The 22,163-nt window shown below is 42.9% G+C and overlaps 1 protein-coding gene across 1 annotated transcript; it reads left to right on the top strand.

The window, feature by feature from the left end:
* Nucleotides 1-8,188: 8,188 nt before the first annotated feature.
* SLC19A3 (solute carrier family 19 member 3) lies at nucleotides 8,189-14,430 on the top strand (the record flags this gene model as incomplete). Its single annotated transcript, XM_042242716.1, is given in 6 exon segments — nucleotides 8,189-8,420; nucleotides 8,423-8,628; nucleotides 9,102-9,244; nucleotides 9,246-9,291; nucleotides 9,294-9,426; nucleotides 14,390-14,430. Coding segments are annotated over 6 exon segments (801 nt in total), but the record flags the coding sequence as incomplete, so codon positions are not given.
* Between the last annotated feature and the right edge of the window lie 7,733 nt (nucleotides 14,431-22,163).

The following is a 22,163-nucleotide window of genomic DNA, read 5'->3' as shown; positions in this document are numbered from 1 at the left end:
AACCAATCCACTCATTTTAAGTCCAATATTCTGCTTTACAAACTGGCTGCCAACATTAGGGGTGGAATTGTAGAAGTCATTTTCAGCATAAAACCTAAGACATGATCTCTTTGAAACCGAAGTCACTGGTCTTAGAAATGATATTTTATCCCTGCCAACACCTGAGGCATGGATTCAGAAAGATGATTTGAGATTTCCTCGATATGACCTCTGTTATAAACTGATTCTACTCTGCATTTTGTTAGTAGTATCCCAAGCATTACTAGTCTCTCAAAAGCACTTTCAGAAACTTCAGTGGGTATGATAGTGAGAAATTATGAATTTTTATAATGTATACAGTTACTTAATATGTCACTCTTTAGGGGGTTATTTCCTGATGAGTAGAAAGCTCCCTTGGCTGTTTCCTTGACTGCCAGCAGGACTGATCTGTGTAAAACAATCTAAAGCACTAGCGTATTCACTTAACACCTAATTGTCCCAGCTTCTAGAACCTCCCCTGCAGGTTAAGCAGGTCATAGTCCAACAGAAACCAGCTCAATGGTGCCAAACACCACCACTGTCTAGTATTTTCCCTGTTCATTCCCACAGAAGTTGGTGTGGACTCTAGCTAGAGGCAGGAATCTAGCCCATGTTATACATCTGCAACAATGACAGGCATCATACCAAGAAATTTCCACACAACTACACTTGTAGATGGACATTACTACCACTGGGCAGGTGAAGAAAATATGGGGGTCTCAACAGAATAGGAAACTTATACAGGGTCACAATCGAGATTTGAATTTGCTCAGACAAAGCGCATGTTCTTCCCATCAGGAAATCCTCTTTCCTTATTCCCAAACTGCTCCAAGAGTAACCTACACATTCTCGAAAAATCCAATGGTGTGTAGTTCCCACTCCAGAGAACATCTTTAAATAACTGAACACTTGGAAAGCATCTTGCTTTTATAATTTTCATTTTTCTGGCCAGTTAGAAAACCTTATTTGGTTCAATAGCTGTACAGCATTTCAATGTGCCAGATCCTGTGCTAGACTCTGGGTGACAAGATGAATCTCTGCTCCCAAGGAGCCCCCAGGTTAAGGAGCAGAACTGTGCATCCATTACTAGTACCTTCAGGCCATCAGTATTAGATTGCATGCTCGTGCTTAGCAACTGGCCTTGTTCTAACAATTACACGATTACTGATGTGTGTAATTCATCATATAAGGTAGTTATTTATCAACCTCATTTTACACACAAGCAATCTGTACAAAGAGGTCCAGAAACTTGTTGAAGGTCACATGGATGTAAGTAGCAGAAGAAGTTGGACCTATTTGACTCCAGAACCCTGTTCTTGTTCAGTTCAGTCGCTCAGTCGTGTCCGACTCTGTGCGACCCCCTGAATTGCAGCATGCCAGGCCTCCCTGTTCATCACCATCTCCCGGAGTTCACTCAGACTCACATCCATCGAGTCTGTGATACCATCCAGCCATCTCATCCTCGGTCGTCCCCTTCTCCTCCTGCCCCCAATCCCTCCCAGCATCAGAGTCTTTTCCAATGAGTCAACTCTTCCCATGAGGTGGCCAAAGTACTGGAGTTTCAGCTTTAGCATCATTCCTTCCAAAGAAATCCCAGGGCTGATCTCCTTCAGAATGGACAGGTTGGATTTCCTTGCAGTCCAAGGGACTCTCCAGAGTCTTCTCCAACACCACAGTTCAAAAGCATCAATTCTTTGGCACTCAGCCTTCTTCACAGTCCAACTCTCACATCCATACATGACCACAGGAAAACCATAACCTTGACTAGACGGACCTTAGTTGGCAAAGTACTGTCTCTGCTTTTGAATATACTATCTAGGTTGGTCATAAATTTATTTCCAAGGAGTAAGCGTCTTTTAATTTCATGGCTGCAGTCACCATCTCCAGTGATTTTGAAGCCCCCAAAATAAAGTCTGACACTGTTTCCACTGTTTCCATCTATTTCCTATGAAGTGATGGGACCGGATGCCATGATCTTCTTTTTCTGAATGTTGAGCTTTAAGCCAACTTTTTCACTCTCCTCTTTTACTTTCATCAAGAGGCTTTTAGTTCCTCTTCACTTTCTGCCATAAGGGTGGTGTCATCTGCATATCTGAGGTTATTGATATTTCTCCCGGAAATCTTGATTCCAGCTTGTGTTTCTTCCAGTCCAGTATTTCTCATAATGTACTCTGCATATAAGTTAAATAAGCAGGGACACAATACACAGCCTTGACATACTCCTTTCCTATTTGAAACCAGTCTGTTGTTCCATGTCCACTTCTAACTGTTGCTTCCTGACCTGCATACAGATTCCTCAAGAGGCAGGTTAGGTGGTCTGGTATTCCCATCTCTTTCAGAATTTTCCACAGTTTATTGTGACGCACACAGTCAAAGGCTTTGGCATAGTCAAGAAAGCAGATATAGATGTTTTCTGGAACTCTCTTGCTTTTTCCATGATCCAGCGGATGTTGGCAATTTGATCTCTGGTTCCTCTGCCTTTCTAAAACCAGCTTGAACATCAGGGAGTTCACGGTTCACGTATTGCTGAAGCCTGGCTTGGAGAATTTTGAGCATTACTTTACTAGCATGTGAGATGAGTGCAATTGTGTGGTAGTTTGAGCATTCTTTGGCATTGCCTTCCTTGGAATTGGAATGAAATGGACCTTTCTAGTCCTGTGGCCACTGCTGAGTTTTCCAAATGTGCTGGCATATTGAGTACAGCACTTTCAGCATCATCTTTCAGGATTTGAAATAGCTCAACTGGAATTCCATCACCTCCACTAGCTTTGTTCATAGTGATGCTTTCTAAGGCCCACTTGACTTCACTTTCCAAGATGTCTGGCTCTAGATTAGTGATCACATCATTATGATTATCTGGGTCATGAAGATCTTTTTTGTGCAGTTCTTCCATGTATTCTTGCCACCTCTTCTTAATATCTTCTGCTTCTGTTAGGTCCAGACCATTTCTGTCCTTTATCGAGACAATCTTTGCATGAAATATTCCCTTGGTATCTCTAATTTTCTTGAAGAGCTCTAGTCTTTCTCATTCTGTTGTTTTCCTCTATTTCTTTGCATTGATCGTTGAAGAAGGCTTTCTTATCTCATCTTGCTATTCTTTGGAACTCTGCATTCAGATGCTTATATCTTTCCTTTTCTCCTTGGCTTTTTACCTCTCTTCTTTTCACAACTATTTGTAAGGCCTCCCAGACAGCCATTTTGCTTTTTTGCATTTCTTTTCCTTGGGGATGGTCTTTATCCCTGTCTCCTGTACAAAGTCATGAACCTTATTCCATAGTTCATCAGGCACTCTATCTATCAGATTTAGGCCCTTAAATCTATTTCTCACTTCCACTGTATAATCATAAGGGATTTGATTGAGGTCATACCTGAATGGTCTAACGCTTTCCTTACTTTCTTCAATTTAAGTCTGAATTTGGCAATAAGGAGTTCATGATCTGAGCCACAGTCAGCTCCCGGTCTTGTTTTTGTTGACTGTATAGAGCTTCTCCATCTTTGGCTGCATAGAATATAATCAATCTGATTTCAATGTTGACCATCTAGTGATGTCCACGTAGAGTCTTCTCAAGTGTTGTTGGAAGAGGGTGTTTGCTATGACCAGTGCATTTTCTTGGCAAACCTCTATTAGTCTTTGCCCTGCTTCATTCCGCATTCCAAGGCCAAATTTGCCTGTTACTCCAGGTGTTTCTTGACCTCCTACTTTTGCATTCCAGTCCCTTATAATGAAAACGACATCTTTTTTGGGTGTTAGTTCTAAAAGGTCTTGTTCAGTTCAGTTCAGTCGCTCAGTCATGTCTCCGACTCTTTGCGATCCCATGAATCGCAGCACGCCAGGCCTCCCTGTCCACCACCATCTCCTGGAGTTCACTCAGATTCACGTCCATCGAGTCCGTGATGCCATCCAGCCATCTCATCGCGGGTCATCCCTTCTCCTCCTGCCCCCAATCTCTCCCAGCATCAGAGTCTTTTCCAATGAGTCAAATCTTCGCATGAGGTATCCAAAGTACTGGAGCTTCAGCTTTAGCATCATTCCTTCCAAAGAAATCCCAGGTTGATCTCCTTCAGAATGGACTGGCCGGATCTCCTTGCAGTCCAAGGGACCCTCGTTATCTCTCCAACACCACAGTTCAAACGCATCAATTCTTCAGCACTCAGCCTTCTTCACAGTCCAACTCTCACATCCACATGACCACAGAAAACCATAGTTGTAGGTCTTCATAAACCGTTCAACTTCAGCTTCAGCGTTACTGGTTGGGGCAAAGACTTGGATAACTGATATTGAACGGTTTGCCTTGGAGACGAACAGAGATCATTCTGTCATTTCTGAGATTTGCATCCAAGTGCTGCATTTCGGACTCTTTGTTGACCATGATGGCTACTCCATTTCTTCTGAGGGATTCCTGCCTGCAGTAGTAGATATAATGGTCATCTGAGTTAAATTCACCCATTCCAGTCTATTTTAGTTCTCTGATTCCTAGAATGTCGACATTCACCCTTGCCATCTCTTGTTTGACCACTTCCAATTTGCCTTGATTCATGGACTTGACATTCCAGGTTCCTATGCAATATTGCTCTTTACAGCATCGGACCTTTCTTCTATCACCAGTCACATCCACAACTGGGTATTGTTTTTGCTTTGGCTCCATCCCTTCATTCTTTCTGGAGTTATTTCTCCACTGATCTGCAACATATTGGGCACCTAATGACCTGGGGAGTTCCTCTTTCAGTATCCTATCATTTTGCCTTTCCTACTGTTCATGGGGTTCTCAAGGCAAGAATACTGAAGTGGCTTGCCATTCCTTCTCCAGTGGACCAGGCTCTGTCAGACCTCTCCACCATGACCCAACCGTCTTGGATTGTCCCACAGGCATAGCTTGGTTTCATTGGAGTTAGACAAGGCTGTGGTCCTAGTGTGATTAGATTGACTAGTTTTCTGTGAGTATGGTTTCAGTGTGTCTGACCCCTGATGCCCTCTTGCAACACCTACCATCTTACTTGGGTTTCTCTTACCTTGGGCGGGGGTATCTCTTCACGGCTATTCCAGCAAAGCACAGCCGCTGCTCCTTACCTTGGATGAGGGGTATCTCCTTACCGCCACCATTCCTGACCTTCAACGTGAAATATAAATTCTCAAGCCCCACTCAAGATCTGCTAAATCTGAATGTCTGCTTTTAAAAACTGAACAATAATTATTTTACAATGCTGTGTTGGTTTCTGCCATACATCAATATGATTAGCCATAAGTACACATATGTCCCCTCCTTCTTGAACCTCTCCTACACTCCACCCCGAATGTCTGTTTTAGCCACTCCTCCAGATTAATCTGAAATTTGCTAAAATTTGAGAAGCACTGCTTTAAGCCACTGGGCAATAAAAGATTAGATAAGGAATTGTATTAGTTCACTTTCTTCAGGGAAGAAGAGAAAAAAAACCCTGTCACTAACATCTGATTTACAGCCTGGTTATTCAGCAGACGGAGCATGACAATTTTATCTCCTTTCTTCCTTGCCTTGACCAGCCACCATCCACATTCCTCTCAGCCCCACACCAAGGACACTTTGCCCCCACACCAATCCACCATTTTTCCTCACCCTAAACACAAGTCAAACTTGAATGCCAGTAAGTGAAAATTTAGGGGAGCTGGGAGCTATTGCTGGGCTAGATTTAGATTCCAGATTGTCATAAAAAGCAGATTTGAAATGTAGCTTTTGCTGGGTTGGTAATTATCCCTAAAGGCCAGGAAGAGCAAGAATACCTTCTACCAAACTTTAGGAATGCTTAGATAGGCTATCTAAGAATGCTTAGATAGTGGTAGAGTAGCTAGGAATCAGCCTGCCAGTGCGGGAGATGTGGGTTCAATCCCTGGTACAGGAAGATCTCACGTGCCTCAGAATAACTAGAGCCTGCGCCCTGCAGCCACTGAGCCCATGTGCTCTAGAGCCCAGGAGCCGCAGTTGCTGAGACCTCTCTCCCCAGAGCCCGTGCTCTGCAAGAGGAGACACTCCTGCGATGAGAAGCCCGCGCACCACTCTGAGAGAGTAACCCCTGCTCATGGCAACTAGAGAAAGCCCATGCAACAGCAAAGACTCAGTGTAGCAAAAAAAATAATAACCTATATCTTAAAAAAAAGAAAGAACACTTAGATAAAAGTCTACTGGGGAACCTAAATGCCATATTAAAAAGCAGAGACGTTACTTTGCGAACAAAGGTCCATCTAGTCAAAGCTAGGGTTTTCCAGTAGTCGGATATGGATGTGAGAGTTGGACTATAAAGAAAGAAAGCTGAGTGCTGAGGAATTGATGCTTTTGAACTGCAGTGTTGGAGAAGGAAATCAGTCCTGAATATTCATTGGAAGGACTGATGCTGAAGCTGAAACTCCAATACTTTGGCCACCTGATGAGAAGAACTGACTCATTGGAAAAGACCCTGATGCTGGGAAATGTTGAAGGTGGGAGGAGAAGGGAATGACAGAAGATGAGATGGTGGGACATGAGTTTGAGTAAACTCCAGGAGTAGGTGATGGACAGGGAGGCCTGGTGGCTGCAGTCCATGGGGTTGCAAAGAGTCAGACATGATGGAGTGACTAAATGGAACTGAACTGGGGATCTCAAGAAGTGAGGACACAGATTCTGTCAAGACAAAGGACATTCTCGGGCTCAGTAAATCAGTGGGTTTATTTCAGTTGTTTGAGAGACACTAGGATTCGAGCGGGTTTAAGCCAACCTCCTCATGTCGTATTCTGTCCACTATACCTTCCTCTTAAGGAAACTGAAATAATCACATGTTACTGATCCTTGGAAGAAAAGTTATGACCAACCTAGATAGTATATTCAAAAGCAGAAACATTACTTTGCCAACTAAGGTCCGTCTAGTCAAGGCTATGGTTTTTTCCTTTCACATGTATGGATGTGAGTGTTGGACTGTGAAGAAGGCTGAGTGCAGAAGAATTGATGCTTTGAGCTGTGGTGTTGGAGAAGACTCTTGAGAGTCCCTTGGACTGCAAGGAGATCCAACCAGTCCATTCTAAAGGAGATCAACCCTGGGATTTCTTTGGAAGGAATGATGCTAAAGCTGAAACTCCAGTACTTTGGCCACCTCATGCGAAGAGTTGACTCATTGGAAAAGATGCTGGGAGGGATTGGGGGCAGGAGGAGAAGGGGATGACCCAGGATGAGATGGCTGGATGACATCACGGACTCGATGGACGTGAATCTGAGTGAACTCCGGAGATGGTGGTGGTGGACAGGGAGGCCTGGCGTGCTGCGATTCATGGGATCGCAGAGTCGGACAAGACTGAGCGACTGAACTGAACTGAACTGATGGGCTTGGGTAATTTTGCTGATACAGCCAGTGTTCCTTGGGAAACTGTGACCCAAACTGACTTAAGCAAATGACTGACTGAGCAGTCTCTCATGGCTCCTCCGGTACAGCCAAATGAAATAAGGCCAAGAATGTGGAAGAGCAAGACATACCAGTAAATTTCTTTATTTGACTCTCAGCCTTGAAATATCATTTGTTTTATAGTTGCCTGATTACTATGATGGTATCTCGGTTTGGTCCGGGCATTTACACTGATGCAGATCAAAGGTGAAGGTGCTCAGGTTCTTCCAGGACTGAAACATCCTTTTACCCTCATGGTTCTGACTTTGAAGAAGAGTAAACGACTAAGTGCTCACAGGCAGCAGTACCTGAGCATGAATTGCCCTGGAACTACCACGCGGTGTGAGAGACGAATGAATGTACGCATGGTGACCTCTTTTCCCAGCCTCCATAGCTTATGCAGATCAAATCACATGTTAAAATGTAAGAAGCACTTAACGACGACGAGCAATAGCTGCTCTTTCCTTACACTTGGAGGAACGAATCCACATGTCATAAACGTCTATTATCTTTGCAGTTTGTTTCCTCAAATTTCAGTTCTTCTTTGTTTTTCATTCTACTATCAGAAAAGCATGTAAAGTATCAAAGTGGACCCCTTGGTCAGAGGCCAACCGATGTGTCCTCAGATTGATACATGCCATATGCTAATGTCACGATGCATTTCTCTTCCTGGAACTTTGTCCTCACATCCTGTCCATTTAATCTTGTAGATCACAAGACATCTTTCACTTTGAATTTTTTTTTTGTCAAGTAGGGGAGTCTTTCGCTTTGAACACACTTTTGTCTGGCATTGCCGCTCCTGGTGTTTTTCCTCGCTTATTATGTCTATTACAAGCCAGTCATCCTCCAGGGAATTAGCTGCAACATTTGCTGGCTGCTGCTCTTGTTTGGCCAAGGAGTCAGGACCATGCAGGTGCTGGAATTCTTCTATGGGATGATCACCGCCACCGAGGTGGCCTGCTATGCCTACATTTACTGCGTGGTCAGCCCGGAGCACTACCAGAAGGTGAGCGGCTACTGCAGGATGTCATGCTGGTGGCCTACACGGCGGCCTCCACGCTGGCCCAGCTCTTGGTATCCCTGGCCGGCCTGTCCTACCATTACCTCAACGTCATATCCTTGGCCTCTGTCTCCGTGGCCGTCCTCTTCTCACTTTTCCTACCCATGCCTAAGAAGAGCATGTTTTTTCAAGCAAAACCCAGCAAAGATGCTCCTCCATAGCCACCAGGTGTGAAATGAAAATACTTCCTGTCGTATCAATAAACAAGAAATGTCACAGCCATCAGTGATTTCTGGCCTCCAAATGTGAATGAGGGCTCCCAAAACTGAGATCCAGTGCATGCTGCCACCTTGCTGAGGAGCAGCTGAGGAGCTAGGGGAATGCAAGAAGCAAGGTGAACAAGGAAACAGATTGGCCCCAGAGAGCTGAGGTGCCTATGAAAGGAATGGAAACAGTGAGCCAGCGGCTTGCATCTTCCCATACATACAATGCTAAATTCCTTAACTTGATACCTGATCTTTGATGTTCAGACTGCCCAATCCGTTTGTTGCAAACTTGTGTACAGCCTGATTTCCCTCCTGCCTCCTTGGAGCAGTTTCCTCAGAGCTACTGAGATGCTATCTCCCAGGCCCGGAGTCCTAAACACTCTCACCAAATAGAATAACTACTTTCAGGCTGTGACTATATCATTTAGTCGACACAGGAAAGGATGCTGTCCCAGAGGAACATCAAAAGATCACAAAGCTGTGGGAAAGAAGTATTCACTGATTTAAGGAACCCCGATGGTGGCCAGGTAACCGACCCAAAGCCATAAAATGTAGCTCTGAGTGTGTCCACAGTAGTTCTGAGACTTGAATGAGTGTTACTCCTTTACTCATCATTTTTACTGGTCCCAGTCCGGTACGCTTTCTCCATAGCAGGTTTTAACCAGGTTTTGAACTATGTTCAAATCCTGTGAGACTACAAGGCACCATCTCAGAGTTCCATGATACAATATAGAACAATAGAAGCCCTTACAAGCTATGGGGGTAAGCATAGTTTATCTTTGTGGCTATGTATAGTTATCCTATATAATTATCCTATACATACCCCCAAAGATAAACTATACTTACCCCCCACAGTTTGCAAAAGCGTCTACGCTCCATTATATATTATGGAACTCTGGGAGGTCCATATAGTCAAAGCTATGGTTTTTCCAGTAGTCATTTATGGATGTGAGAGCTGGACAATAAAAAAGGCTGAGCGCCGAAGAATTGATGCCTTCGAACAGTGGTGCTGGAGAAGACTATTAAGAGTCCCTTGGACAGCAAGATCAAACCATTCAACCCTAAAGGAAATCAATCCTGAATATTCATTGGAAAGACTGATGCTGAAGCTCAAGCTCCAATACTTTGGCCACCTGATGTGAAGAACTGATTCATTCGAAAAGACACTGATGCTGGAAAGATTGAAGGCAGGAGGAGAAGGGGACAACAGAGAATGAGATGGTTGGTTGGCATCACCAACTCAATGAACATGAGTTTGAACAAACTCCAAGAGATGGTAAAGGACAGGGCAGCCTGGCATGCTGCAGTCCGTGGGGTGGTGAAGAGTTGGACATGATTGAGTGACTGAACAACAATCAATGTGCAAGAAATGTCTTCTTTCAAATTGTATTCTTGGATAATCTTGTAGTGATTTCAACACTGAATACCAGCTACTTTGAAAAATAAAAGAGTTTTGTCACAAAATGTAAAAGAGACAAGGAATATAACAAAATGTTTTGTTGAAGCTATGTATGAGTATCACTCATCTCTAAAAACAGGGGCTGCAAATTGGTGTCCCACTGGTCAAACACCATTTGACCACGGAAAGTTAAATAGTTCAAGGACAGACTGTCAAAACTCTTTCCTGTCTTTAACCTTTTAGTAGCTCTAATCTTTAATCTGTGATTTGCAAACCATTAATATGAGGTGGCAAATGATGGCCAATGGGCTACCATAGCTAATAGTTTTCACACCTTTAAAACATTGTAAGGGGGGGAGGGACTTCCCTAGTAGTCCAGTGGTTGAGAATTCTTCAATTCAAGGGACGGGAGTTCGATTCCTGGTCAGGGAACTGAGATCCTATAACTACTGAGCCTGTGTGCCACAGCTACGGAAGCCTGAGCACTGCAAACAAAGAGCCTACAAGGACAGATCCGGCATGCCACAAGTAAGACCTGACACAGATTAATTAATTAAAATAATAAAACATTGTAAGGGAGAAAAAAGAATATATGCAAGGGTTGTGAAAATAAATAGATCGCATCTAATAGCCAAGTAAAAACAAAGAAAGACATGTGGCCCACAAGCTTGAAATACATACTATCTGGCACTTTACAACAGACAGATCTTAAAATCAAGTTAGGGGATCTCTAACCAGAATAGAATAGACTAGAGCATACCAACTTGTAAGGATGAATTCTGTATTGTGACAATTCAGTTTACAAATGCACATGAACTAACATGTAAAATATATTTCTTTCTCAGAATATAGTCCAAGAAGTTTGGAAGTTACTGCTCTAGGATCTATCCTATCATTTCAAAGATTCCCAGTTGAGACAACTGAAATCATTGTATCTTTCCCTCACTATACATTTAGGGATTTGCCGAAGTTTATGCCCTCTGTTAAGACTATTTTCCACACCCAGCTATCCCCTTCCCTACCATATCCTGATATATGCAAGAATAAAAGTGAATCCAGCCTGGATTCTAATAAACTTCCATCCAGTCTCCTCTCCACAATCAAGTCATTGTGTTATCCCATATACTTGTCTCACCGGCCTTTCATTCATATAATACTTTGACTCAACTGTCATTAGTAAGAACAAGGACACAGTTGCCCTTAGCAAATAAACAGTAATCCTTGATTTTTGGTGAAAATGGCAGCAGAGGACAAACAGCATTCTAGAAAGGCTCAGGCCCTTCAAGAGGACATGGTGAATCTGAGTGTTTACAGCTTTTCCTTGAGTTGTCTGATATATGCCTGTTTCATCCTATTTACTACAGACAGATTTCTGACATTGCGTCTTGTCCAGTAGAAAGAAGCCAGGGAGAACAAGCGGCCTGGAGAAGCCTCGGGAAGGTCTCTAGTGGGTGGAGGGCCTCCAGCTTCTGTTACTGGAGTGGGTATTACCTTCCACCCCTCCTGAGCTTTTTGTTTTAGCAAAACTTCCCTCCCAGCTGAGAAGCTACGGTCTTTGGTGGTTTTAGATGTGTATCCAGACACCCTTCCTTGTTCCTAGAACATATTGTGAAATTTGAAACACTTTTCCAGAAAGAGTAGTGTGCAGAGAGAGAGGGAAGGTGGGCTGATGCAGGAGTTAATATCCTACAGTCTGGGCAGAACCCAAAGCCAGCTTTGAAATTAGCCCAACAATGCACACGGACCTTCCTGAAGAAACAAAGCCTTCATATCAAATAAGACTTTGAAGATACTTGTTTTTGAAGTTGGGGTGTTCCACACCCACTTATTTATTGAGCATTTCAGGGTCCATTGTTGAGCTCATATTCTTCTCATTTCCCTTTCTGGAAATTCTATTTTGACTCCTAGAAAACTGTTCTGGTTGGTTCTCCTCCACATATTTCCTCTGTAAGTACTTGGTGCTGGGGAGAAGCAGGGAAAAAAATTGTCTTCTCTCCAGGTAATGTACCCTTACTTAGGCCATGTGTACAAAAGATAAAATTCTCGTAAAATGTATTATTTACAAGCCCCTTAAACACAGTCTTTATAGTCTCTTGGTAATAGGGAAGACCTTACTTCAGTTCAGTTCAGTTCATTTCAGTCATTCAGTCGTGTCCAACTCTTTGTGACCCAATGAATTGCAGCACACCAGGCCTCCCTGTCCATCACCAACGCCCAGAGTTCACTCAAACTCACATCCATTGAGTTGGTGATGCCATCCAGCCATCTCATCCTCTGCCGTCCCTTCTCCTCCTGCCCCCAATCCCTCCCAGACCTTACTTAGTGTCAAATTTTTCGGCAAAATGCAGTGAAGTAGGATTGGGTTGCTGACTTAAAGATGCATGTAAAGTAAACCACACCTTTAAGAAAGAAAGCCTTCCCTGGTGTCTCAGATGGTAAGAATCACCTACAATGCAGGAGACCCAGGTTTGATCCCTGGGTCAGGAAGACTCCCTGGAGAAGGGAATGACAACCAACTCCAGTATTCTTGCCTAGAGAATCCCACGGAAGGTGGAGCCTGGTGGGCTACAGTCCATGGAGTTCCCAAGTCATGACCGAATGACTAACACTTGAAGAAAGCAAGCTGAGAGTAGTAAGAAATTTGACAATTGACTACTTGGCTCCCAGCACATTGTGGGAACACACTGGAAAGACATCTATATAATGTATATTATAAAATAGAACTCTCCTAAGGATGTGTCCTGTGGCCGCATGTGCTTCCAAGCACTCCATTAGTTGGGCAAGGGCTTGGTTCAGGGTTTCTCATCCTCACACTATTGACATTTTGAGAGGGGATAATTCTTTGTCATGGGGCGGGGGGAGGTGGGGGAAGGGATCCTGTCCTGTACATTGTAGGATGTTCAGCAGATTCTCCAGTCTCCAGCCCACTAAATCCCACTAGCAACTCCCTCCTCCAGTCATGACAACAAAAAATGTCTTCAAATATGGCCATCTTTCCCCTGGAGGCAAAAACAACCCTGGTGATAACCATTTGGTTAGGGTTAGGTTCCATCTGAGTTAGGGTCAGAACTTTTACAATCTTTATCACAAACTATTAAAACTACAGATTTATTACTACATGGTATCACTTATATGGGGCTTTGCAGGTGGCACTAGTGGTAAAGAACCTGCCTGCCAGTGCAGAAAACTTAAGAGACACGGGTTCAATCCCTGAGGGGGTGGGAAAAATCCCTCGGAGAAGGAAATGGCAACCCACTCCAGTATTCTTGCCTGGAAAATCCCATGGACAGAGGAACCTGGCAGGCTACAGTCCCTAGGGTCTCACAGAGTGGAATATGACTGAAGCAACTTAGCACACATGCACACATCACAGTCGAAAATGTGACATGTTATCTATGAAACAGAGACAGATACACGGTCATAAAGAACAGACTTGTGGTTGCCAAGGGGGAGAGGAGGTGGGGAAGGGATGGATTGGAAGTTTGAAATTAGTAGATGCAGACTATTATATATAGATTGGATAAACGACAAAGTCCTGTTGTATAGCACAGGGAACTATATTCAATATCCTGCAATAAACCATAATGGAAAAGAATATGAAAAGTAATACATATATTTGTATAACTGAGTCACTTTGCTGTACAGCAGAAATGAACACATTGTAAATCAACTACAATAGATTTCTTTAAAAACTACTAATTTGTCTCATTTTCCCAGTAAGTTATATGATTTTCAAGAGCAAGAGTCAGCCCTGTAAAGATCCAGCGGGGCGGGATGGGGGTGCGAGGAAAGCACAAGAGGGAGGGGATATATGTATAGCTATGGCTGATTCCCATTGTTGTACAGCAAAACCAACAAAACATTGTAAAGCAATTATCCTCCAATAAAAAATAATTTTATTTTTTAGAAAAAAGAGCCAGGGTCCATAGTTTAGCCCCACAATTTCCCACAGAAGCTCAGAAATTCTTGGTGGGCAAATAAGTGAATGAATGAGGGCGAAGGAATAAAGAAGAGGATGAGCAAACGCACACGTGGGGAAGAAGTGTGTAGAGAATTCTGGAAAAGAAGTTTGGTATCTGTCGGGGATCTTGAAGAAATATTTTAAATGATATTTCAGAGGAGATAGAGAAAAATAGAACCAAGGGCAAAGAGAGAGGTCATACTTGCTAGAGCATCACCACATGGCACGAAGGAAGGGTGTGCTGGAATGAGCTGAGACTTCAGTTGAAAAACTTGGCACCTCACTGGATCATGTTGTAACTGTCCATTTCTTACCTATTGCTTTTTCTTGACCAAACTTTAATCCGGCTCCTCTCTTTCCTGTAGGTCCCTACACCCTGCATGCCCACAGCCCTGAACAAGGATGAAAAAATGTGGACCACGCCCAAACCCTCCGCCACTGCCTGCCCCTCCTTATCAGCTTCTCCCGGGAATTGGCTGACCACAGCGGGACACCTTCCTGTCAGACTCCACCGGTCACTTCCCCTGGCTTGTCCAGCATCCCCTCCAAAGTTCTGCCGACCTCCGCTTGCCCATAGCAAAGGATTATCTTTGAAAAGAAACCCCCTTTTCAGATTGATTTTAAGACACTTGCAGATTCCTATAATCGCAGCAATTCTCCCAATCCCAGTAGTCTTTCTCATCAATAAGGCTCTCCCTGTAGAAGTCTGGATTTGCTTTTGACACCAGATTTCTAGCCTGAGTTTAACGTCTAGCAAAGAGAAGAGAAGAGGAGAAAAAAAATGGCTTCTATGGGTCCTTTCCAGTCTATGATTTATGGAGACCCAAATTTAGGTGCTCTATTTCAAATGTTAAGAGAAAAGAGCTATGTGCGGTTCACAGAGTTGGATCAAGTGATTTTTCATTCAAAGTGCACAAGTCAACCTTATGTACCATAGCCTAGAAACGCTTCAGTGCTTACACAGTTTGAATTTTGGCAGAATGGTGTACTACTTTAATACACAGAGAATAACGAGGTGACTGTTGTTTCCTCTCTCTTCAGGGGCAGAGGGCAGTGGGCCACGTGAGTGTCAACTGAAATCTTCTGGGAGAGTGGGCTTTGGGAATCCCTCTGCAGCTGATGCAGGTGCTCTTTTTCTCAACCACAGCTAATATTTGGGTGTGCTCCGCTGGTCTATAATATTCAAGTTACAAGCTTCTTATAACTAGCAGCTTAGGTATTTATCATTTCTTTATTTAACTGTGTAAATCTGAAGCAACAAAATACATTTCTTTCATTATCCGTCCACTTTCTCTGCATAGCATTTTGCATTATTTATATAATGCTTCACATAAGAGACGATGGAACTATATTCCTATTTTTAACCAACTTTCTCTTGGGACTTATTGTTAATTAGGCAAGAAAATTCAGAGTTCTCACAGTTAATAAACAGGGACATACATTTTCAGGTTTTGATTTTTTATCCTTTTGGTATTCTATTTATTTATTTGACAGAATAGTTTTTTTAATTTTTTTTTCTTTCATAGAGCTCCCCCATTTTTCTGGTAAGAACACTTAACATGAAGTCTGTCCTCTTAACAGATTTTTCAGTATACAATACAGTATGGTTACCTATAAGTACAATATTGTGCATCTGCTCTCTAGAACTTTATTCATGTTGCGTTACTGAAATATACACATTTATATTACAGTTCCTCATTTAAATGTACAGTTTAAATCCCCAGTTTAAATATACAGTTCTTCATTTTCCTCTCTACCCAGCCCTTGGAAACCACCATTCTTTGCCTCTGTGAGTTTGATACAGTGGAATATATCAGAATAATGGAATCAGGCAGCATTTGTCGTGCTGTCACTGTGGTGTAATGTCATACAGGTTCATCCATGTCATCCTATATTGCAGAAATTTCTCTTTTTAAAGGCTGAATAATATTCCATTGTGTGTATATACCTCATATTCTTTATCCATTAATCCTTCAGTGGACATGTAGGTGGTTCCCATATCTTGGTTATTGTGAATAGTGCTACAATGAATATGGCAATGCTCACAGCTCTTCAAGACCCAATCTCTACAACTACATTCACATCTAATGGTTATTCTAACTTCTAAGCAAATTTTAAAATGAACTTAACAAGTGTAGGGTATTAAGTGTATCTCTAATGCAAATGGTTAGTATTCAGGTTTGGAAGAAAGTCTGAAAGTCATTGACCATGTTTTCAACCATCATGTAATATAAGAAGTTCACATAAAATAATTGTGTTTCTTCTATAAAAAAATATTACTTCCTATTTCCTTTTCACGATACAAAAATTGATAAATTTCATTCAATATCAGACAAAGTAGTTCAGTTCAGTTCAGTCAGTCCAGTTCAGTTACTCAGTCATGTCCGACTCTTTGCAACCCCATGAACTGCAACACACCAGGCCTCCCTGTTCATCACCAACTCCTGGATTCCATCCAAGCAGTTATCTAGTACCAATTACTTATTCTCTGGTAGAGTGTGAGCCCTGGGAGAGTACAGTCAAGCTTCTGCATGATTATATACCTGGTGTTTACCCTGGTTCTTGCTCCACAGTGAGTACTTGACTAGCATTTCTAGAGGAAAAAAAAAGAATAAATACAACATTAAAAAATAAAAGTTTGGGCTATTGAGTTTTTAAACATTCTATTTTCATATAAGCACAAATTAGTGTTCTTATTACTTTCCTTGAAGTTACAGGGTAAATTGGTAAATGCCAATCTCATGATTCCATAATACATGGGACATAACCAAATGACAATTCAAGGTGATTCTACCTTTTAAAGTATCAGTTCAGTTCAGTTCAGTCGCTCAGTCATGTCAACTCTTTGTGACCCCATGAATTGCAGCATGCCAGGCCTCCCTGTCCATCACCAACTCCCAGAGTTCACTCAGACTCATGTCCATCGACTCGGTGATGCCATCCAGCCATCTCATCCTCGGTCGTCCCCTTCTCCTCCTTCTCCCAATTCCTCCCAGCATCAGCGTCTTTTCCAATGAGTCAACTCTTCACATGAGGTGGCCAAAGTACTGGAGTTTCAGCTTTAGCATCATTCCCTCCAAAGAAATCCCAGGGCTGATCTCTTTCAGAATGGATTGGTTGCATCTCCTTGCAGTCCAAGGGACTCTCAAGAGACTTCTCCAACATCACAGTTCAAAAGCATCAATTCTTCAGCGCTCAGCTTTCTTCACAGTCCAACTCTCACATCCATACATGACCACTGGAAAAACCATAGCCTTGACTAGATGGACCTTAGTCGGCAAAGTAATGTCTCTGCTTTTCAATATGCTATCTAGGTTGGTCATAACTTTTCTTCCAAGGAGTAAGCGTCTTTTAATTTCATGGCTGCAGTCACCATCTCCAGTGATTTTGGAGCCCAAGAAAATAAGGTCTGTTTCCACTGTTTCCCCATCTATTTCCCATGAAGTGATGGGACCAGATGCCATGATCTTCATTTTCTGAATGTTGAGCTTTCAGCCAACTTTTTCACTCTCCTCTTTCACTTTCATCAAGAGGCTTTTGAGTGCCTCTTCACTTTCTGCCATAAGGGTGGTGTCATCTGCATATCTGAGGTTATTGATATTTCTCCCGGCAATCTTGATTCCAGCTTGTGCTTCTTCCAGCCCAGCGTTTCTCATGATGTACTTGGCATAGAAGTTAAATAAGCAGGGTGACAGTATACAACCTTGACATACTCCTTTTCCTATTTGGAACCAGTCTGTTGTTCCATGTCCAGTTCTAACTGTTGGACTATCCCAAAGACTCACTTGTATTAAGTGCTAAATGCCTAACAGGAGAACATGAATACTATTCTTTTTCTAAGAACTTTTTAGCTGGGACCAGGTACTCTGCATGGTAGCTTTATGGTGAATAAGCAGGTGCCATTGAGAAATGACCCAGCAGGAATTTTGAAATAGGTCTTAGATAATATGATTATACATGCAATTTCAGGTATCTGGAAAAGTAATTTCTGGGTTTAGACTGAGAAATCTTAGGAGTCAATGCCACACTCAGCCTGCCCTCAAAATTGTGTTTTCTTCCGAATTCACTATGTGTATGCTGCTAAGTCACTTCAGTTGAGTCCAACTCTGTGCAACCCCATAGATGGCAGCCCACCAGGCTCTGCCGTCCCTAGGATTCTCCAGGCAAGAACACTGGAGTGAGTTGCCATTTCCTTCTCCAATGCATGAAAGTGAAAAGTGAAAGTGAAGTTCCTAAGTCGTGCCCGACTCTTCGTGACCCCATGGACTGCAGCCTACCAGGCTCCTCTGCCCATGGGATTTTCCAGGCAAGAGTACTCGAGTGGGGTGCCATTGCCTTCTCCTCATATACGCTAGTCTTGTCTAACTAAATTTAAAAGCCAATATAATTGCCAGATTGTATCACCTGTGAAAGGAAATAATTTGTGAGTTTTCCAGAGAAAAAATTCACCTTTAGATTCTGAAACTGCTAATTTAGACAATCAGTGATCCAATGAACAGTCTTCAAAGAAGTAAATGTTCATCAATTGATCTGTGTTTTCACTCACTGACATGGCTCATTTTAAAAGGCACTAATGCTCTTTAAGGGGCTTCCCCGGTGGCTCAGATGTAAAGAATCCACCTGCCAATGCAGGAGATGTGGTTTCAATCCCTGAGTTGGGAAGATCCTCTGGAGAAGAAAATGGTAACCCACTCCAGTACTCTTGCCTGCAAAATCCCATGGACAGAGGAGCCTGGAGGGCTACAGTTCATGGGGTTGCAAAGAGTCAGACATGACTTAGCAACTAAACAACAAATACCCTGTAATGGCTTATATGGGAAAAGCATCTTTAAAAGAGTGGGTATATGTATTTGTATAAAAGATTCACTTTGCTGTAATATGAAACAAACACAACTTAGTAAATCAATTATGCCTCTATAAAAATTGAAAAACTAAAGAAAAGTCTTTAAAAAGTGACGGCCGAACCTCAGCTACATCACATAATGTTCATGTTCTTTAGTTTTGGAGCAGTGGAATACTTATCTTAATTTTAGAACAAGTTCTTATCATAATCTATCACATCCCATGGAATGTTAAAATACAACATTTCACTATCCCATTTATCCTTTCCTTCTTCTCTGCTAGAAGAGTTCTTAACAAGAAACTGTGGGTTGGAATGAGAAAGATGGAGGAGGAATAGGACGGGAAGATCACGTTCTCCCTCACAAATTCCTCAAAAGAACATTTCAACGCCGAGCAAAATCCACGAAACAACTTCTGTAGGCTGGCAGAGGACATCAGGCAACCAGAAAAGCAGACCATTGTCTTCAAAAACAGGTAGGAAAAATATAAAGATGAAAAAGGAGACAAAGGAGGTGGGGAGGAGCTCCGTCCCGGGAAGGGAAGCCCGTCCGGGAAGGGAATTTTAAGAAGAGAGGTTTCAAACACCAGGAAACACTCTCCTGCCGAGTCTGTGGCGAGCCTTGGAAACACAGAGGCAACATAATAGGAAGGAAAAATAGATAAATAATTAAAACCAACAGATTACAAGCCCACCAGTAACTCCCCCAGCGGAAAAGCAGCACAGACGCCTGCATCCGCCATTGGGAAGTGGGGGCAGGACGCGCGGGAGGCGCGGGCTGCAGAGCTTTGCAAGAATCGGGCAGGAACGCCCCACCCGCAACCAGAACGATCTAACTTGGGCTAGCAAACCAGACTGTGGGATAGCTACCACGCAAAAAGCTCGAACATAAGACACCGCCAGGACTGAGCACAGAACAAAGGACGGAGCGGAAAAAGCCGGCTGCAGACCATTCCCGCCGGGGACAGGCAGCCAGAGCCGAAAGGACTGGAAAGGCAATTGCAGACCCGGAGAGACTTTACTTACCTAACTGCAAGCAGGCTCCTTTGCTAAGACTTCTGGGGTGCTGGACAGTCACAGTCTGCCTCACGGGGTGCGCCAGTGGTCCACCCAGAGAGCTGAGCGGCAGCGGCGGAAAAGGTGACAAGCCGCGGCGATCGCGCTCGCCAAACTCCTGAGCTACTCGGACCTGGGAAGGGCACAAAGCGCAGTCCCAGCCGCATTTGTGCCTCTGAGGGCTGCCTGAGGGCCGAACCTGAGCGGCTTGGACCGGGAAGTGCACGCAGCCTAGGGCCGGCCCCAGACGGTTCCTGGCTGAGCATCGTAGAGCCGGAGCGGTTTGTGCGCCGCGAGAAAGGACAGGTCAAGCGGGCAGAGATACTGTGTACACACGACAGTGCTATTTGTTTGCAGCATCCCCCTCCCCACAGCGCGACTGAACTAGTGAGCCTAAAACCAGCAAACAGAAGAAGTTAAACAGAGGGAACCACCTTGAAGTGAGCCCACACGGCCCATAACATCAGAGAAGAGCCAGATATATTTTTAATTTTTAATATTTTTAAAATCATTCTTTTTTTGTTTTTGCTTTTTTTTCCTTTTTTCCGAGCTTTTTAATTGTTAAGTCTTCTATTTCTCCTCTAATTTTTATTTCTATAACCTAGTATTACTATTTTTAAAAAAAAGACTTTTTTTTTTTAAGGCAAACACCATATATACTCTTTGGATGGTTGTTGGTGTTTTTTTTTGTTTGTTTTTAATAATTCTTTTTTTCTTTCTTCCTTTTCCTTCTGCTTTTCTTTAATATTGTATCTTTGAAAATCCAACCTCTACTCCAGATTTTTAATCTTTGCTCTTAGGTTTTGTTGTCAATTTTGTACATTTAAAACCCAAACTTCACTACCCAAGTTTACCTGAGCGAGATTACTGGCTTGACCACTCTCTCCTCTGGACTCTCCTTTTTCTCCACCAGGTGGCCTCTGTCTCTTTCTCCCCATCTCTTCTCTATCCAACTCTGTGAATCTCTGTGTGTTCCAGACGGTAGAGAACACCTAAGGAACTGGTTACTGGCAGGATTTGTCTCTCACTCATTCCTCTCTTATCCTCCTGGTCACCTCTGTCTACTTCCTCCTCTCCTCTTCCCGTATAACTCTGTAAATACCTCTGAGCGGTCCAGACTATAGAGCGCACATAAGGAAGTGACTACTGGCTAGCTTGCTCTCTCCTCTTGATCTCACCGCATCTCATTCCAGTTACCTCTAACTACCCCTCCATCTTCTCTTCTCCTTGTAACTCAGTGAACCTCTCTGAGTGTCCTTCAATGTGGAGAAACTTTCATCTTTAACCTAGATGTTTTATCATCGGTGCTGTATAGATGGAGAAGTCTAGAGGCTACTGTAAAATAAAACTGAAAACCAGAAGCAGGAAGCTTAAACCCAAAGCCTGAAAACATTAGAGAACTCTTGAATTCAGGAACATTAAGCAATAGGAGCTCATCAAATGCCTTCATACCTACACTGAAACCAAGCTCCACCCAAGGGCCAACAAGTTCCAAATCAAGACATACCACCCAAATTCTCCAGCAACACAGGAACACTCCCTGAGCCTCAATATACAGGCAGCTCAAAATTATCCCAAACCTTTGATGTCTCATAACCCATTACGGGTCACTCCACTGCACTCAGAGAAGAAACCCAGCTTCACCCACCAAAACTCCAACACAAGCCTCCTAACCAGGAAACCTTGACAAGCCACTGATAGAACCCCACCCAAAGTGAGGAAGCTCCATAATAAAGAGAACTCACAAATTATCAGAATATAAAAGGCCACCCCAAACACAGCAATATAACCAAGATGAAGAGACAGAATACTCAGCAGGTAAAGGAACAGGAAAGTTGCCCACCAAACCAAACAAAAGAGGAAGAAGTAGGAATCTACCGGAGAAGGAATTCGAATATTGATAGTGAAAATGATCCAAAATCTTGAAATCAAAATGGAAACACAGATAAATAGCCTAGAGACAAGGATTGAGAAGATGCAAGAAAGGTTTAACAAGGACCTAGAAGAAATAAAAAGAGTCAAAATATAATGAATACAATAAATGAGATCAGAAACTCTGGAGGCAACAAATAGTAGAATAACGGAGGCAGAAGATAGGATTAGTGAAATAGAAGATAGAATGGTAGAAATAAATGAATCAGAGAGGAAACAAGAAAACGAATTAAAAGAAACGAGACAATCTCAGAGACCTCCAGGACAATATGAAACGCTCCAACATTCGAATTATAGGAGTCCCAGAAGAA

The sequence above is a fragment of the Ovis aries genome, chromosome 2, assembly GCF_016772045.2.
Source record: "Ovis aries strain OAR_USU_Benz2616 breed Rambouillet chromosome 2, ARS-UI_Ramb_v3.0, whole genome shotgun sequence".
In the NCBI taxonomy this organism is placed as follows: domain Eukaryota; kingdom Metazoa; phylum Chordata; class Mammalia; order Artiodactyla; family Bovidae; genus Ovis; species Ovis aries.
Note: the sequence above shows the minus strand (reverse complement) of the source record. Positions and strands in the feature narration are given on the sequence as shown.